Source organism: Dendrobates tinctorius, unplaced genomic scaffold (genome assembly GCF_039654945.1).
Source record: "Dendrobates tinctorius isolate UK_male_01 unplaced genomic scaffold, ASM3965494v1 ptg000156l, whole genome shotgun sequence".
In the NCBI taxonomy this organism is placed as follows: Eukaryota; Metazoa; Chordata; class Amphibia; order Anura; family Dendrobatidae; genus Dendrobates; species Dendrobates tinctorius.
The window spans coordinates 7628725-7649732 of record NW_027361823.1 but is presented as its reverse complement, the minus strand read 5'-3'; the positions used below and the strand labels follow the sequence as shown (position 1 = coordinate 7649732).

Genomic DNA, 21008 nt, shown 5'->3' with positions numbered 1-21008 from the left:
AACGCGCGGGGTTAAAATTTCGCCTCACAACATAGCTTAGGACACTCTCGGGGTCCAGACGTGAGACTGTGCCAAATTTTGCACACAGGGTGGTCCAAAAGTAGGTGGACAGTATGTGCACTTAACAGAGCAACAACTTTTTTTTTGGTGTTTTTGGACCATTTTTTTTTTTTATGGACCAGTCACAGGAGATTAAGAATCTCAAAATTCTAATGAATCATGGTGTTCCCCAGTTACAGCAACAGCCTAATTCAAATGACGTTTATTTCTAACAAGATGGGGCCGCTCCACATTATTCAAGAGTAGTCCGTGAGTATCTTGATGAAACATTTCCTAATAAATGGATTGGCCGAAGGGGCCCACTTGATTGGCCGGCACGTGCACCAGACTTGACCCCAATGGATTTTTTTTCTTTTGGGCAGTACTCAAGTACAAAGTTTAGTCAAAAACCAGAAAGTGTCAGTGATTTGAAAAATTACATAAGAGACGCATTTCAAGAAATTAATACCCAAAGAGACTTGTGCAGAAATATTTGTCGAAGCGTAAGAGGCAGACTTCAAAGCTGTGCAAATTGTGATGGAAAACATTTTGAGCCCCAGCGTTGATAAAATTTAAGGGCTTTTTGTATTATTGTTCAGAATACAATTTAATTGTCAATGTTATGCTTGTGTTCGTAAATATAATTTTATATATAAATCAAAATAAATGTTATTTTCTGTCCACCTACTTTTGGACCACCCCGTATATATACACATTGTATAATAATATATATATGTCACAGCTGACAACCCCTCTGCCTGCTCCTGGAATTCTGTGATCATATTTGAGAGAGAAGAAAAAAAAAAAAAAAAAAAAAAAAAATAATATATATATATATATATATATATATATATATATAATTATTTTTTTATTTTTTTTTTTTTTTTTTCTTCTCTCTCAAATATGATCACAGAATTCCAGGAGCAGGCAGAGGGGTTGTCAGCTGTGACGCGGGGTCCCGATCGCTCCCATGGTAACCCGATATAGTCATGACGACGTCCGGGTTACCAGACATGAGACTTCCTGTCATGCTCAGTGCATGTCAGGAAGTCTCTGAAGTCAGTGTGCACCGAGTACAACTTACATCGCAGGCAGATCTGCATGCCATATAAGCGATCAGCCTGCACAAAATGAGTGTCCCATAGTGGGACAGTGTGTAAAAGAATGAAATAAAAAAATTTTTAATCGTACTGACCTGAAGAATAAAGCTGCCTTATCAATTTTACCACACGCAGAACGGTATAAACGCTCCCCCCCCCCACCCAAAGAAATTCATGAAATGCTGGTTTTTATTCATTCTGCCTCCCAAAAATCGGAATAAAAAGCGATCAAAAAAGGTCATGTGCCCGAAGATGGTATTAATAAAAACGTCAACTAGTCCCGCAAAAAAAATAAGACCTCACATGACTGTGGGTCAAAATATGGAAAAATGATAGCTCTCAAAGTGTGGTGATGCAAAAGTCATTTTTTGCAATAAAAAGCATCTTTAAGCGTGTGACAGCTGCCAAATATAAATAGTATATCAACCCCCCCCCCCCCTTATCACCCCCTTTGTTACGGAAAAATATTAAAATAAGTTTATTTCCATTTTCCCATTAGGGCTATAGATGGATTGATAGATCAATGGATCAATAGATCAATGGATAGATATCTATAGATCTGTGTGTGTAAACATCATTCTTCAATAGTGTATACAAAATAAGAGGTTGAGCAAAGAAATTACATCAACTTTTTTTGTTAAATAGATCTTTATTTAGCTTACAAAACCACATACAAATCCGCATGAAAAAAAACGCATGAAAATCCGCATCAAAAACGCCATCAAATCCGTGCAGATTTTTACCTGTGCTTTCTGCCAAGAGATGCAGATTCTGTGCATAAAGTTCTGCAGGCAAATCTGCAACATCTGCACATATCCTTAGAACAAGAACAAGTCAGAGGAAAAATGAGAAGAAAAAAAGCATGATTGAGACAGAAGTAAAGAGAACAGACCAGTGATAAACAGAAACCAAGATTGATAGAGATCATAGTAAGGGTCACAGCCAGCGTCGGACTGGAACACCTTGGGCCCACCAGAGAAAATCATTCTTGGGGCCCACTATGTAGCTGCATAGAGTTAAATACCAGACCACCAATTATGCGGTAAAACACGCTAATATCCGGGTATAATATAAGGTTGTACATGTCTTAATTATGTAGCAGGAGTTGGGGTAGCCCCCTCATAGAATATAAAGCAGCCATCTCATAGGGAATAATACTGCCCCCTCATAGGGAATAATACTGCCCCCTCATAGGGAATAATACTGCCCCCTCATAGGGAATAATACTGCCCCCTCATAGGGAATAATACTGCCCCCTCATAGGGAATAATACTGCCCCCTCATAGGGAATAATACTGCCCCCTCATAGGGAATAATACTGCCCCCTCATAGGGAATAATACTGCCCCCTCATAGGGAATAATACTGCCCCCTCATAGGGAATAATACTGCCCCCTCATAGGGAATAATACTGCCCCCTCATAGGGAATAATACTATATAGATATATAGATATAGATAGAAAGATTCATAGAGATAGATAGGAATAATAATAGGAATAATAATAGGAATAGGAATAATAATAGGAATAGGAATAATAATAGGAATAGGAATAATAATAGGAATAGGAATAGGAATAATAATAATAATAGGAATAGGAATAATAATAATAATAGGAATAGGAATAATAATAATAATAATAGGAATAGGAATAATAATAATAATAGGAATAGGAATAATAATAATAATAGGAATAGGAATAATAATAATAATAGGAATAGGAATAATAATAATAATAGGAATAGGAATAATAATAATAATAATAGGAATAATAATAATAATAATAGGAATAATAATAATAATAATAATAGGAATAATAATAATAATAGGAATAATAATAATAATAGGAATAATAATAATAATAGGAATAATAATAATAATAGGAATAATAATAATAATAGGAATAATAATAATAATAGGAATAATAATAATAATAGGAATAATAATAATAATAGGAATAATAATAATAATAGGAATAATAATAGGAATAGGAATAATAATAGGAATAGGAATAATAATAGGAATAGGAATAATAATAGGAATAGGAATAATAATAGGAATAGGAATAATAATAGGAATAGGAATAATAATAATAATAATAATAATAATAATAATAATAATAATAATAATAATAATAATAATAATAATAATAATAATAATAGGAATAATAATAATAATAATAGGAATAGGAATAATAATAATAGGAATAGGAATAATAATAATAGGAATAATAATAATAATAATAATAATAATAATAATAATAATAATAATAATAATAATAGGAATAATAATAATAATAATAATAATAATATAGACATATATAGATAGATAGAGATATATATATAGATAGATGGCTATAAATAAAAATAGATAGAGATATATAGAGATAGATAGAGATAGATATAGAGACAGATAGATATAGAAAGATAGATAGAGATAGATATAGAGATAATAGCTAGATAGAGATATGTATAGAGATAGATATAGTTAGAAAGATATAGAGATAGATAGAGATAGCTAGATAGATGGATAGATATAGATAATAGAGATAGATAGATATAATAGATAGATATAGAGATAGATGGATAGATCAATAGATAGATAAAGAGAGAGAGATAGAGATTGATAGATAATGAGATATAGAGATAGATATAGAGATATAGTGTTAGATAGAAAGATAGATATAGAGATAGATAGATATGGATATAGAGATAGATATGGATATAGAGATAGATATGGATATAGAGATAACAGATAGAGATAGATATAGAGATAATATATAGATAGCTATAGAGAGAGAGATATAGAGATAGATATAGAGAGAAACAGATATATATAGAGAGATAGATATAGAGATAGATAGGTAGATAGATATAGAGATAATAGATATAGAGATAGATAGATATAGATATAAAGATAGATAGAGAGAGAGAGATAGATACAGAGATCGATAAATAGATAGAGATATAGATAGATAGATAGATAAAGATAGATAATAAATATAGAGATAACAGATAGATATAGAGATAGAGTAAGATAGAAAGATATAGAGATAGGTAGATATAGATAATAGAGATAGCTAGATAGACATAATAGATAGATATAGATAGAAAGATAGATATAGAGATAGAAAGATAGATAGAGATAGAAAGATAGATATAGAGATAGAGCGATAGATAGAGATAGATATAGATAATAGATAGAGATAGATAGAGATAATAGATATATATAGAGATAGATAGATAGATAGATAGATATAGATAGAGAGATAGATACAGAGAAAAGATAGAGATAAATAGATAAAGATAGATAGATATATAGAGATAGAAAGAGATATAGAGATAGAGATATATAGATAGATAGCTATAGAGATATATATATATATATAGAGAGAAATAGAGATAGATATAGAGATAGATATATAGATATAGATATAAAGATAGATATAGAGATAGATAGATACAGAGAAAAGATATAGAGATAGATAACGGATAGATAAATAGATAGATAGATATAGATATATATAGATAAAGATAGATAGATATAGATGGTAGCTAGATAGATAATAAATAGAGATAATAGATATAGAGATAGATAAAGTAAGATAGATAGATTTAGAGATAGACATAATAGATAGATAGAGATATATATAGAAAGATATAGAGATAGATATAGATAGATGTAGAGATAGAAAGATAGATATAAAGATAGAGCGATAGAGATAGATATAGATAATAGATAGAGATAGATAGATAGATAGATATAGATAATAGATAGATATATTGAGAAATAGAGATAGAGACAGATAGAGAGAGATATAAAAAAACAAAACAAAACACAATACTCACCTCTCCTCCTCGCTCCCACGCTGATCCCGGCTTCAGTGTCAGGAGCTGCTCCCTCTGCCAGACACACAGCGGGTGCGCGATGTAGTGACGTCATCGCGCACTGGCTGTGAGCCAGGAGCAGAGAGGACTGAGGGCGGCGCCGGCCCTGATGCAGAGCGGCTTACTGGGCTGGGGGCGGGGCCTCTGGGGGTGGAGACCTGAAATGATATTCACTGCTTCGCAGTGAATATTCATTTCTCTTTAGCAGCGGGGACAGGGGCTCCTGCCTCCTGACACCCGCTGCTACTCCGCTGGCAGGGGCCCCCATAGCAGCTGCATGGTGTGCGACACCACTGGCTGGGGGCCCCTGGAGCAGCGGGGGCCCTAGGCAACTGCTGGCCCTGTATGCCTGCAGGTGCCAGGGCCCACCAGATGCCAGGGCCCACCGGAGAATCCTCCGGTTCCCCGGTGGGCCAGTCCGACGCTGGTCACAGCCGATCAAGGCACATTAAATTTGCTGCTTCTGGCAAGAACACATATTACCATAAGCCCTATTGTAATATGTATTAGCAGTAGCAGCAAGTCAGCATAGCTAAAGGGGTATTACCATCTCCAATATCCTATCCTAATATGTACTAGCTGTAGTAATAATAGCAAACTGCTCGAATTAGAAACATAGTACAGTTTTTCTGATTTGCTACGTCTCTTTCCTCATGTGCAGGCATTGTAGGACCATTGGTATCCATGGTAACAGCTAGTTGCTAGTGGTCATAACCATGGATACTTAAGGTCCTGCAATGCCTGCACATGAGGAAAGACATAGCAAGAAAAAAAAACAAAAAAAAAAACTATACTACATTTCTAGTTAGAGGTATTTGCTATTTCTACACCTACTACATATTGGGATAGGATCTTGGAGAAGTTAATACCCCTTTAATTCTGGTCAATTAAGCAACAAATTAATTCAGACCAATATTATAATATTTTAATTTTAGCTTCTTGGTTCAGCCCTCCACAACTGGGAGTCACCCACATGGCCCCTCGAGAATTTAATTGCCCACCCCTGCCATAAGAGTCTTGAATTTGGGACAACACCAGCATTTAAGTGTTTAACCAGAAGCTAGGCCCAAACACTGTTGGAGGCAGGTGCTTGTTGAATTGCACAGCTAGGCACCTGCCATGTATGGTGCAAGCCGCATTCCTGTGCACGTTCCATACAACCATGCCAGATAAGACAAGTCGGTGCATTTTATGTCAGGAATCATTTCAAAAAGTCGCTTAAGTTGTCAAAAAAGCTCTGATCCATTGAGGTATGGGGCCGTCAGTCATATTAGTAGCTAGTATGATGGCGAAACTGGTGTGGTGCTTTGTGCAATGTTCTGCTGAGATTCTCGGAATTTGAGGATATTACCTGAACACTTATCAGCTACCTAAACATTGTTTCACATCCAGGAGCATGTCTGAACGCTTTTGACACTTGCATTTAATAATCACCAGTCTGGGGCTGCTGCTCACTCATATTACATGGGACAGTAGCAGATCCCTTAAAGAGTACTTACATTGGTGCCAGATATCACAGCAAACCTTCAGAGCCTATAGCTAGATAGATCAGTTGTTTTGCTGCCACAATAGAAGATTTTAACCTTATGGCTGAGATGTGGGATACACTGTCAGAAAAGACCATTGTTTAAGGCTTCTGTCTCAAATGCAATCATTTCCCATGACAAGGAATTAATTTCACAACCTTTAAAAAGGTCTTCACTTCCTCCCGATCAGAGAGCAGAGGTATGCCGAAATATGCAGCCCTACTCCCCCGCTCCTGTCTAGACACTCCTCTCTGCCCATTGCTACACATGTACAGTTATGTCTCATCACCTGGAAGACTCTCCTGACTAGTATTAACCCTTCATCACAAGTGGCTGAAGATAAAAATAGAAGTTTGTTTTTACGAGGCCTCGAATCTAATAAGCCAAGAAGGGTGGTCCTACTATTGGTGCCACATTCTAAGCTCAATGAATATTGACCTGTAGGTGAGACACTGCAAGCAGGAGAGCAGAAATATTAACCCCTTAACAACCAGAGGTATATTTGGTTTTGCATTTTCATTTTTCCTTCCCCTTCTTTCCAGAGCCATAACTTATTTTTCCACCAATATGGCCAAGGGAGGGCTTGCTTCTTGCGGGACAAGTTGTACTTATGAACGACACCATTGGTTTTACCAGGTCGTGTACTACAAAACGGTAAACAAATTCCAAGTTCATTAAATGCTAAAAGTAGCCTGCCATTATGATTCTTCAGGTAATTACAAGTTCATAGAAACCAAAAAATGTCTAGGTTCTTTTCTATCTAAGTGGTGAAAAAAAATTCCAAACTTTGTTAAAAAAAAAAAAAAAAAAAAAAAAGCGCCATCTTCCGAGACCCGTAGCGTCTCCATTTTTCATGATCTGGTGTTGGGCTTATTTTTTGTGCACCGAGCTGACGTTTTTAATGATAGCACTTTTGTGCAGATACGTTCTTTTGATCGCCAATCAAAATTTTGTCACATTGACCAAAAAAAACCACGGAATTCTGGCGTTTTGATTTTTATCACTATGCCGTTTAGCGATCGTGTTAAAGGGGTTGTTCACTAATTTAAATTAACCCCCTAATGTATCCCCCTGGGGCTCCTAATGAATTTTGTAAATACCTCATGTTGCCTATACTGCCTGTGAGCGGCGCTATCGCTGGCCGCTCACAGGCAGCACGTGACCTCCAGCTGCAGCCAACTCTTGCTTCCGCTGACGTCCCATCAAGTGCTGCCGGGTGTCCTCCTTCCGCCTTCCGTGCTGGCTGCCAGGCTGTGGGTGGGGTTATCACCCCGCGTCCACCACACGCCCATTCATTGAGAAAGCGTGTGGTGGATGCTGGGGATAACTCCGCCCACAACCCAGCAGCCACCGTGGGGACCCAGTGCAGAGTCACGCCTCACTTGTCGTGACGTCAGTGCTGGGTCACGTGCTGCCTCAGTGACCACGGATATCACCGCTCACAGGCAGTATACTGTAGGCAACATAAGGCATTTAGAAAATTCATTAGGGGCCCCGGGGGGATACATTGGGGGGTTAATTTAAAGTAGTGAACAACCCCTTTAATCCTTTTTTTATTGATAGATCAGGCGATTCTGAACGCGGCAAATATGTGTTTGTGTGATTTTTTTTTTGTTTTATTTTGAATGGGGCGAAAGGGGGGTGATTTAAACTTATAATTTTTATTTTCTTCATTTTTTAAAAAACTTTAACATTTTGGCATGCTTTAATAGCCTTTATGGTAGGCTAGAAGCATTCCGTACTTAATTTGCTCTGCTACATATAGGCGATGAGCGTCGGGTGGCGCTCATAGCAATGAGGCATCAACAACCATAGAGGTCTCCAGGAGAACTCTGGTTATGCCAAAGTGTCGCTGACCCCCGATCATGTGACAGGGGTCAGCGATGCGCGCATTTCCAGCCACGCGGCCGGAAGAGCCGGTTAAATGCCGCTCCCAGTGTTTGACAGCGGTGTTTAACAGGTTAATAGGTGCGGGTGGATCGCAATTCTACCTGTGCCTATTGCGGGCACATGTCAGCTGTTCAAAACAGCTGACATGTCCCGGCTTTGATGCGTGCTCACTGCCGGAGCGTCCTATGCCAGTCATTGGAAGTTAAGGGGTTAAAGGGTATCAGTCAGCAGGTTTTCGCTATAGAATCTGAGAGCAGCATAATGTAGGGGCCAAGACCCAGATTCTGGTGATGTGTTAAGGGCCTTTCTCACATAGCGAGATCGCTTTGTGTGACACGTACCTGCGACCACCCCGGATATCGCTGATCGTGGCCATTTTTTCGGCTTTGTGTCTGGCTGACCGGCATGCATCGCAGAACTCATGGACGCAGGCGGAAGTTGTCAGAATCGCTGCGGTGTGAGAGGCAACAGGGACCCCCGACGGATCGCTGTATCGCTGCTGCGTCGCTGGAGAGATCTGCCTGTTTGGCAGCTCACTATCGACCATTTAGCAACGCACCAGCGATCCTGACCAGGTCGTATCGTTGTCGGGATCGCTGGTGCATCGCTAAATGTAACGGGACCCTAACTTTATCAAAGTTACAAAATACAGACCATAACCAGTTTTCTCTGCTGCAGATCTAGCAGAGCTCAGTATGCTGAGATGTGTATAACCCTGCCCACACCAGATTGCCAGAAAGCTGCTAATCAGTGATGGGGCAGGGTTACAGAGCATAGGACTGGGAGGCACCTAAACCTACAAACTAAAAATAATCGCCTGCTGTTAAAACACTGATTTTATTGAAAAAATCCGCAGATAAATTCGCAGGTCAAAAGACCTGCGGTTTATCTGCGGATTAGCCCTGCGGTTTCACACCTCTACAACGGAGAAGGTGTGAAACCGCTGCGGATTCCGCACAAAGAATTGACATGCTGCGGATTTGAACCCGCAGCATGTGCACAGAGTTTCATTTTACCATTGAAAACAATGGTACTGTACAACGCAGCTAAATCTGCTGCAGACCCGCGGGGCCAAAAACGCCGCGGATCCGCAGCAAAATCCGCAACATGTGCACATAGCCTTAAACTGGTTTTCCCACAAACAAAAGTTAAATTTTAATCAATAGATCTTAAAACAGATGCAGAAACCCAGTCTGGTGCCAGCGCTCCCGAAAATTGTATCATGTGCAAAAATAGTTTATTGAAAAAGTTTTTTATTCTAAATATACCAATTAAAAACAACGCATTTCAGCTTGAAAAGAGCATAAGCCTTCATCAAGTAAATTATACAACCAAAAACTTTCAATAAGTCATTTTAGCACATGATATAATTTTCAGGAGCGCCGGCACCAGACTGGTTTTCTGCTTCTTTTTTAACTTTCACCTGCGGACGATTAAGGATCTCCTCGTGGACCAGGAGCCGTGCAGCAGACCGAGTAACCAGGACCTTTGGTTGGGATTCCCCCCAGCGTCAATACGCATCAGCTTTGCACTTTTGTGATATTTTTAATAATGCGCTTAGATACTATGCTGCATTGTCCCCTTTATATTCCCTATCCTCAGGGTATTATCCACAGACCTTGGAATAATAAGTTCAACAATTGGATGTTTTTTTAAAGAAAATGTCCCTCTGCTGAGATAATGTAATATATGTGCCTGTGCTGTGTAATGGCTGTGTGTGACCATGCAGGGATATGGTCTGTACATACATCTCCTGGGCAGGGGAGAAAAGCATACAGATAGGACAGCTGGGTATGTGGCGTAAAATATTTCACTGTTTTTAAACAATATTTTACTTCAAAAGGGATCCCATGCTGTCCTGTCTACTTTTCTCTCCCCTCTCCCGCCCACCGATCTGCCCAGTTGCTGTGGAATGATCAGACCATGTCCCTGCACGGTCAGACACAGCCATTACACAGTACACAGCAGGGGCACATTTATAAGATTCTCAGTACAGGAACATTACAAACACATCCAATTGTGGAACTTATTATTCCAAAATCTGTTGATTAAAATGAACTTTTGTTCATGGGAAAACCCCTTTAAATGGTATTAAGAACCCATGCATGAGGCTAGATCACACTGAAAGAATGCATATTACCAAAATAACCCCAGGTCTGATCAACAGAAGTTATCCCTATTGGAATCAAGCCTGCTGCTGTCGGCATAGAGCAAATTTCTATTAGGCAATTCTGATGAATAAAGCCAAACACATGGTGTCAGCCTCTGCAGAGCATCTGTATCAATCCGTTCATGGTTGGTAGGGTCACTATTCTTTCCATCTAGTAGATGTTAAAATCATGACATTTTTTCTTGATGGAGCAGTAACATTCTAAAGGTTAAAACATTCTTTTGCCGACTGCATTTAAAAAAAAAAATCTTTTTCTCATCTGTCTAAACTTACTGTTTTCACTGAAGGCCACAAAATTACATTTTTTAGCATATACACTTTTTTTTAAACCACTGGAATAGAGAAAATGAAAAAAATGAAAAAGTTACCAGCACTTAAAGATTAGGCTGAACAACCCAAAAAATATAAAGCCTTCTTCAAGCAGTTTCCAGCATGCTGCTGTACAGCACGACCACAGATTGACAATAGTGACCTCCTGCCTCAAACGAGACCTGACTTGATTCTAAACAGAACAAAAGGCATACAGGAACCACCAGTCTAATGACGCGATTTACCATGGATGGCATTTTGGTGCCTTTGTGTAGCTACACATCCTGTTAGAAAATGAAGGAAGCTGTTTAGACAATGCAATCTGGGTCACATCTAGTTCACTTGCAGCCATTCGGATGGCCAGGAGAAAAATCACCGACACTGAAAACAAGCATGTGAAACATGGCAAGAGGTGGAGCGTACCTTCTAAAAAAAACATCACCCTAGGCCTAAGACAAATGGGTAACTATTAGCAGGTAAAGGGATCTCTCAATTGATCAGCTCACTCACAAAATATAAGAAAACGTCTTACCTTACAACATCGTCTATATTGTTTCTGTATACACCTTCAAGTCTTTCTGCCGGAAACCCCATGGCAATTATGTTAGGATAAATATCTGAGAAAGAAACGTTAAGGAAAGCGTACAGCACCGGATTGGACTTCAGATACAGGCACGTGTGGCTAATGTCCCAGTTCAGATAAAGCTTCAGCTATTCAACACTTCTCACACACGCATAGATTGATATAACTGCAGACTTTAAGGCTTGTGTGCCCACGTCGCGTTTTTGTAAGCGTTTCCGCAGCGTTTGTGCCGGCTCAGACGCTGCAGAAACGCTTACAAGATGCTTCAAATTAATTTGCATGCTTTTTGTGCCAATGCATGCGTTTTTAACCGCTCAGGAATCGCTTAGTGGCTAAAAACGCAGCATGCTCATTAATTTCCGCATAGCTGAGCGTTTTTAGCCTTCCCCAATGTTCCCAGAAAACGCGCGTTGAAAAAAAAGCGTAAAAAAACGCATGGCGTTTTTGCCAAAAACGCGCGGATAAGAAACGCACGTTTTCTGGGAAGGGGATCCTTCTCCTGAGCGTTTAAAAACGCTAGTGTGGGCACATAGCCTCAAGGTTAGACCTCTCCAGACTTCAGAAACCAATTTGACTTAAGTAGCCCAAAAAGTCCCATAACTACATACTATCCGAAATGTGCTTATCTACTGGCCTATTAACAAGGGCAGCAAAAAAGGAAACAAATCATTAATTTGATTATCTGGTCCCCGTTGTGTTGACAGCACAATCATAGGTTACACTGTTCGATATGCTGCTGGTTGCGTGATTTTTTTCACTGGCATAAACGATCCGATCACTAAATGTAAAAGCGTTTTGCGCATTCGTCAGGTCGTAGGCGCCATGTTTACACAGGTTGATAACTGGGACAAGGTGTTCTCACGACGGCTCATTCACCCATTCTTGGGCCATTCAAATGCATCAGCGACAAGATTTTAAGCTCTATGGGAGGACTTAACAAAAGTGAATAGTGGCATAAGTGCTTATGGCAACCAGTTTACAGCGCTTATTTTAATGTCTCTTTCGAAAATTAAATAAGTCTTATTTTCTTCAGTTTAGAACAATCTCTCCCCCACTTACCACAAAGAATTTGCCAAATCCACTTAGACCAAAATATAGCCACGTCAAATTTTCAAAGACCATCTCTAAAAATATCCAGTAACCACACGCTTTCAAAAGGTAGCAGGACAGTGTCTGGAACCCTATAAAATTAATGATCATGAACCAGTCTCCAAATATGCTCTAAGAGTAAACTATCATTACTAAAATTTATTAAACCAATTATTTCACCAATATTAACATTATTTCACAGGACATTTGTATAGCAAAGAAGACTTTTAAAGCCATGCTGGTAGACTGGGACTTTAAAGGATCCTTCCCAGAATACAAGGTTATCCCCTACCCACCCTTGCGGGCCTGTCTGCTCCGTTTCACTGCTCATTCCAACAGTCACAGCGAGGGTGGGGATCTGAATTGACACGCGATTAGGTGGCCTGGCTTTCAAGTACAGTTCATGAGCCTGACATTGTGCCCCCCCTCAGTCTCTTGATCTGCAATACAAAAGCCAGTAACTTACAGTTCTAATAAATATAAGTTGGACTTCACAACACAGAGGAAGCCCCGACTTTCATAACCTTGAAAGCAGAGATGCTTGGACTGTAGGAGAGGTACAGATTTTCCAATCTAATATTTAGTAGAGAAAAAATGGCGCATTGTGTTAATCCTTTTAAGAAATTCAGACGGAAACAAGTAAATGAGCACATTAAGTCAAAACCACTTATTAGCCCATATATAGATGGAGTACAGTTACTATTTACTTTGCCTGGTGTCCCTGGTTCCTTCTCATGGAGAGTAGGAATTGTTTAGCAAATGGAAGATGTCAGCACAAGAAGAACGATGTCATGGTAGGTTGGGATAATTTTCTTTTCCAGTTTCTTACACCAAGTCAGACATGCGAGAGGAAGGCATGGCAGCACTCCAATTTGGCTTTTCTTAGCCTTTCAGGAGGCCAAGATGTAGCCAAAAATGTTGCGTTTTTTTTATTGGATTATAGCAATGTTTTTTCTCCAAACTGGAGTGCCGCCCCTGCCCCCATTAATTTATAATGTATCATTTGGGGGAAAGTGCAACAATAATGCCCCTGGAAATGCATTCCTTGCCATTATTCTGCTAGCCTGGAGTACTGGTCTTCTCGTCTATGACCGATCTGATTTGGTGTCTATCCCTGAAACACAGAACCTGAGATCCTGAATAAAGGATTCATTTAATAACTTCCAATCTACCCCTGCAATGCCATTACAACAGGTGCTCTCTTCAAATAATGACAATTTAAACTCAATTTTTGCTGGCCAGTAATCTAAATAACTATCAACATCTACTTACTGCATTTAAAAACAAATAATTCATAATTTCAAAAACCCTTCCATCTTTGTTTACTGCTGCTATGCAGGACAATGCATCTCCATGGTTACAGACTACAAACAAACCACGTCACAAACTAATCCTGATTCTCAGTTACTCCTTTTCCATATGCTTTGATTTTTATTTTTTTTTTAACTAATGATAGTAAATTGCAAGTGAAAAAGGAAAAAAATGCAAAGGTCATGCAGGCAATATAAGTTTTCAATGACTGCAATAATGAAAGTAGGCAGTCACTGTGCGGATTTCTAGACTAGAGAGAACAACTGCAGCGACATATAGGCCACAGGGGAACTGAAATGTGCAAGAGATGCCCTGCCCCCTCCACCCCACGTATACAATGTACATACACAAGTTTCCAAAGGAATCATTAGAAATAACAGTTGTCGATCAAACTCTAAAAACGCGTCCCCATCCAATCTCTCAGGTGCAGTGAATGTAGAGGTGGCTGCGCATGCATGGCTTTTAATGTACTTTTAATAGCAGCACAGAAACTAGCCAAACAGCTTAGATATTTCATAAATGTCCAAAACATTACATCTTACAAGTGTACGGTGACCACCAACTTGGAAGCTTAGACGACCCCAACTACTAAGCTGCAGTTATTAGCCAAATATGTAACCCAATACCTTCTTAAATTTGTACTGAAAAAAAAAAAAAAAAAAGCCTTTTAAAACTAAAATATTGTCCTATAAATGTCTGTTCCTAATAGAAGGATCTGGGCTTTTAGCTGAGATGAATCTGTGCTGCACTTTATGTACATGCTCAGTAGTGAACAGTGCTGTGGAGTCGTAGATGAGATGAATCTGTGCTGCAATGTATGTATATGCTCAGTAGTGATCAGTGCTGTGGAGTCGTAGATGAGATAAATCTGTGCTGCACTTTATGTACATGCTCAGTAGTGACCGATGCTGTGGAGTCATAGGCGAGATGAATCTGTGCTGCACTTTATGCACATGCTCAGTAGTGAGGCAGTGCTGTGGAGTTGTAGATGAGATGAATCTGTGCTGCACTTTATGCACATGCTCAGTAGTGACCAGCGCTGTGGAGTCGAAGGTCAAGTAAATTGAACAGTCGGAAGTTTGGCTTACCGACTCCACAACCCTGGCTGCCAGGGACTAATCTTTTCACCTAGTCACCCATGAAACCATAGTCCGTGTCTGCTACATGCTACCCGTGGTTTAGGTAGCATGTATCCGCTGTCAGGATCCTTTTAACGAATACAACAGTCCTACTGCTTTCAGCATGTACGAAGGTCGTATACATATCAGGCTATCGAATTTGAATTGGAACAACAAGGCAATGAAAAGAGGCTGAAATGTTAGAGTAGACAACTTATGGGAAACTTCTTTCCCTTGTCATTTGCAGCAACTGCTTATTAAGACATGCCATAATAATTACCAAGAAAGGGAGGCCATCTGTTATAAAAAAAAAAATGTTCATTTAGTGGCTTGTTCTTAAATCTTCCTTCCTCAAAAACTTTTCCTGCTTTTCCAAGATCCTATCTTACGCTACAAGACAGACCCTTCTGTGCTAGTGCATTAAGTTCATTTGTCCAGGAAAACAGATGGCTGTGCAAAAGTTTAAAAAAAAAAAAAAAAAATTATTAAACCCAGAATAAATGGCATGAACAGCGCGAAACAGCCGTAGTTTGTCAGGCTTGTTCACCTGCTTACTCCCCTGCCACCTGCACCTTATTAAAATGTGGATAGCAGTTTAATATGGATTAAAGAAATTGAACATAAAGGACCAGGTAAGTGCTCCATTTCTTTTCTTCTCGTTTGTGCACTATTATTTCTAAACACTGTTTTTTGGTGATTACTTTGCATCTCTGTTCATACTGCACCCACACACACACAAATGATACACCATTTGAAAAGTAAACTTGCCCCCTTCAGGAAGAAAATAGCCAAACAATCCACACATCCACGATTTCATCACAAAATACAGTTTAAACATTAATTTTTAAAAACCTGCAGTAAGGAAAAATGACCTGCAGGTGGCACCACAGTACCCCAAAGCACACTACCACAAAGCTGCTTACAGACATCACAAACAAATCCAAACATTTGCCTTGGGGGGGCTTTCCAGCTTGCCCAGCCTATTTTAACCAAATTGAAGGATTGCACACTTCACTGCAGGTGAGTCACATATGCAAACACATTTGTAAAAATGCCTGTCTATTGGATTGAACACTTGCTCCGTTCATACTCCACCCACACAAATAGGTCAAATTACCTGCAGTTGGCCGCACACTACCACAAAGCTGCTTACAGACATCACAAACAAATCCAAACATTTGCCTTGGGGACTTTCCAGCTTGCTCAAGTGCTTTCCAGGCCTATTTCAGGCACATTGGAGGATTGCACACTTCACTGCAGGTGAGTCACATATGCCAACACATTTGTAAACACCACTGCTTTTTCACTGATTACTTCGCCCCAAACACAAATGATACACCATTTGAAAGGTAAACTTGCTCCCTTCAGCAAGAAAAGAGCCAAACAAACCACACATTCACGATTTTATCACTAAATACAGTTTAAAACATTCATTTTCATAAACCTGCAGAAAGACAAATGACGTGCAGGTGGCACCTCAACCGGAAGACATTTTGTGGCCTCTGCTTTTCAAACCAATTTATTGTATTATCAATCTCAATCTACATATATAAATACCTGTCTGTGTTCATCAGCTCATGAAATACATTTACATTTGACCAGCTTGCTTTTTCTGAAGTTTCCTGCGCCCCCGTGAACCAATGTGCGAAAATTTTGCATGGGCCAAGCTAGTATGAAATATTTTTGCGTATGCACCACCCTGAAGAGGTCCAGAATATTGAAGTGTGAGGAGTTATTTGTATTTAACAAAGCACAATTATCAGCTGACAGTATTGGTGGCTAGTCTCCCAAAGTTAGGTATAAAAGTACTTTCACACCCACTTCCATGCCTTTAGAGGGGGTTGTTTCAGCAATATGTGCATTGGCAATCCCTGTTGTGAATTAGCACCAATTAAAAAATGTTTGCAAGTATACATGGTTTCAAATAAAATCATTCTGAAAAATATATACAAGACTAATTAGTGATGAGCGAGTATACTCGTTGCTCAGGTTTTCCCGAGCATGCTCGGGTGATCTGAGTATTTGGATGTGCTCAGAGATTTAGTTTCTATTGTTGCAGCTGCATGATTTGTGACTTGACAGCCTGAATACATGTGGGTATTTCCTAACAAACAAGCATTCCTCACATGTATTCAGGCTGTCAAGTAGCCGCAAATCATGCAGCTGCTGCGACAAAATCTCCGAGCACTTCCAAATATTCGGAGACCACCCAGGGCATGCTCGAGCAATGAGTATACTCGCTCATCACTAAAGACTAAACTCATCTGGTAAAAGTAGCCAGGAGTCCCACCAGTATGCTATATGTACATGTATGCTACACCTCCTCCTGGAGTGACATCCTGTCACATGCGACCAACTGCTGCCAATCACAAGCTGCACTAGTGACAAAACAATTGCTGGAGACGACGCCACAGAGATCGATATGGGAAAAGGCTATCAAAGGAGGTCAAGGGTAGGTGAGTATTCAGAATTTAAAAAAAAAAAAAAAAAATCTATTCAGTGCACAAAAAAAATAAATCACACCGAAGATTTAGCTGCTGTAAACATTTTGCTGTAACTCCAGTATTTTCTGCAGAAATTATTAATCTGAAAAGACCAAATATTCCTATGACATATCAAGGCCTTAGATAAAGTAATCCTACAATAGTTTCCTCGGTGTACTGTGATACAGCAAATGTTTCAAATGGGATTTTTTTTGTTAATATATTTGTGTAACCCATTAATAACTTAAAGGGATTCTGTCAGTAAGCTTTGTCCTGCAAGCAGAAGTACTGCAGGCTGGGGCTGTAAAACCTTCCCAAGCATACCTTGTTTTCTTGCTAGTTGATGCTCGTTTGCTGTGAAATTCCTTTATTCATATGCAAATTCGCATTGCCAGTGTACTTCTGGGTGTATGAGTGCTACTGCAGTCCTCGGCTACTCCAGCAAATGTTACTGACAGATTCCCTTTATGGATTTACAAACCATTTCTTTATCTTTGTCCTTGGGTACCAAATATAACATCCAAACTATTGCATCCCCCAAGTAATTCAGCATCGAAAGGCAACAGAAACAAAGAGACTGTGACTGGATGACAGAAGGCGGCGGGGTGCCTTTTCCAAAGTTCGGGATCATAACTGAAAAAGAGCAATGTGTAAAACTAGAACTAAAGACCCTAAATACAGCCACTAACATTCACATTTACCAGCCAGATTTAGGAAAGATTCCACCGGCCTGAAACCAATCTGCTACAACTAATCCAAAAACACATCATGGGGCATTTATATATTTTAGAAACTGTGGAGAAATATCAAGAGCCAAAAAGGGCATCTGGGCACTGAACCAGTAGTGAACTCTTTCAGGTCTGCAGAGAAAGGAGTTAAAATCCCTAGTACAAGGGAATAAAGCCATGTCTGTTCTCAGCTATGGTGCAGACTCTCGGCAGTATCTCCTCTTTCAACAGTGAGCACTTTGTGCTCCGACTGCCACAACCAGTCCAAGGAAAACGCCTTTGGTATTTTCAGCATAGGGGATACATTCATGGTGTCTGCCAAGTTCATTTCTGAAGTGACTGTACTTGAAAACAGCACTGTTATATTCTAAACTTTAGATCCTGGGGCAGGAAATAATCCTTTTTGGCTTGAATCTCTCCTAGAGATGTTCTTCGAAGAATGCCTGTTTCAATCTCCCGTCATGAATAGTGAAGAGCACTTGTGGATCAAACATGTTCGAGGAAAACGGATTAAGAATTTGACAGTATGCTGCATCATAAATGGACCAACTAATCACGAATAAAACAAGCACGACAACCCAGGCTCTGGATAATTTCATGAAATTCACATGCCGTCTGTTGAAGTTTTCTATTGGGCTGCATCTCCACATAGCAGGCGTGGTGCGGCCAAGCTCCTCGTCGACCTAATGAGCTGTGCAATTCACAACGGACAGCAGCTAAAAGCTGTTTCACTGTTCATGTACGCTTGGCAAATGCCCATCTTGTTGTAATTAGGCGGGCTTCAGACAGCCGTATTGAATAACGGGCCAGTCACATCCGCAAATTGCAGACATGGCTGGCTCTGTGTGTGCATGCGTTATTCTGGTCAATAGGATGGACCAGCATAGTGTATACTGCAGTTGTCTTTTTTTTGCAGACGGACAATCGGTTCTTGTAGAGACCTGCCCATGCGCTGTGGCACACTGGCTATAATGGGTCCTTGTGCGGTCTATGGCACATGGGAGAAATAAGGGCAATACCAAAAAAAGTGACTGAATGCGTTCAAATCGGTATCCATCATCATGTCCAAAGGCCGCAAAATAATGATATGACCCCTGGGCAATATGGCGGGTGTACCATTGGTTGCACGCAGCATTGTATAATTACTTTAAGCCAGTGTTCACATGCAGCAGTCATGCTTTGACTTAATCACAGCAGCCCTGTTGCTTGGTTCTTTTTACAGTTTCTCTACACAACAACATATGTATGATCAGACCATGTCCCTGTACTGTCAGACATGGCCATAACAGTACACAGCAGGGTCACATTTGTAAGATTAGCTCAGCACAGGAACATTTTATTTAACCCAATACAACTGTGGAAGTTATTCCAAGATCTATGGATTAAAATGAACTTTTCTTTGTTGGATATCCCCTTTAAACTTACTGAAAACTGACATTTCTCTGCAAGAGTATTGTGCAGAGAAAGACAACCGTAGCAGCACAGGGCTGATGTGCTTAAAAGCTGCAGCATGACTGCTGTCATCTACAAGCCACACAGCTCATCATTTGAAAGCATTCCTTTGGAGGCCTATGACTTGGTTGCCCTGAACAGTACCGTCAGCCTACTACATGCAATTATATAGCCCGCTGGCAGACTCGGAGTGGTCTCATATTAAATACCAGAGGGAGACCCAATGCAATGAAAGGGCAGTGTCAGAGATACGTGCCTTCCAACTGTCAGCATCTGCACACAATCCCTTGACTAGAAATCATCAATGACCCATGTTTCTAAGGCAGACAACAGATGTGGAGCAAGGTCAAAACATATCACATTACACATTCACGGCTACAAGTGCCCACAGCTGTCCCGATCTACAAAAACTTCATGTTGGTGAAACACAAAGGCATAGCCACTTCATCCACACTACGTAACAGTAGGGATTGCACCAAACATTCCCATGAAAACCACATTGTCACTTGCCTCTACTTTTTCCCCTAAAATTTAGAGCAAGTGCCATTATGTACAACAACTGAATTGCTTTCTGTATTTTTTTTACAAGGATTTCCACATCCTCTAAAATGATGGTATATCACTGAGACATGCCAGCATGTTATCTTCAGTAGGGATCTGAGCTCAGCTTTTATTTTGCATTACGCCTCTTCAAAAATAAAGGCTCTATTAGGATTTTTTTTTTAAGTTAATGATCATGGCAAAACAAAAAAGCGTGTGTGGGATTGTACTTGCACTGTCACACAAGTGTTTCGCAAATCTAGGCCCCATATAAACTGACAATTGAGTTTTACAAATTGGGGGGGGGGGGGGGGGGTATGTACCTGTAGAGTCTCATACAGTCCAATCAGCACCGACAGAATCTCATGTGACCCGCTCCTTGTCATAAGGAATGAGAATGCCCAGTTCTCAATGTAGCCACAGAATTCTAGGGAGAAACTAAAGCAGGCTTCTGAGTATGCAGTAGTGACCCTTAAACACGGGAGACAAGGTGAACAGTAATAATTATGCTACAAATATATCTTCAATATCAAGGAGGCTCCATATTGCTTTTGCAAAAGCTTAAACATTTTTAAGAAAGTTATCAATGAAGTCAGCAATAAGGCACAAGCGATGGACAACCTATCAGCACAAGACAATAGTGAACAAGTCCCTATACACTGAAGAGGTTTTACAAAATTTGGAAGTTATCCCCTATATAAAAGGTTAGGAAACAACTTTTCGATCACTGTCGGGCCAAATGCTAGGAAACCCGCTGATCACAAGAAAGGGACTCCAGCGCATACA

The 21008-nt window shown here is 39.8% G+C and overlaps 1 protein-coding gene across 1 annotated transcript in view; it reads right to left on the bottom strand.

Moving 5' to 3' along the window:
* The window catches only part of PTEN (phosphatase and tensin homolog), a 73152-nt gene that overhangs the window by 40987 nt on the left and 11157 nt on the right, over positions 1 to 21008 (bottom strand). The window contains exon 2 of the mRNA XM_073548203.1: positions 11451 to 11535. Within this exon, the coding sequence (XP_073404304.1) occupies positions 11451 to 11535 (85 nt within the window). The remainder of the gene's footprint in view (positions 1 to 11450; positions 11536 to 21008) is intronic.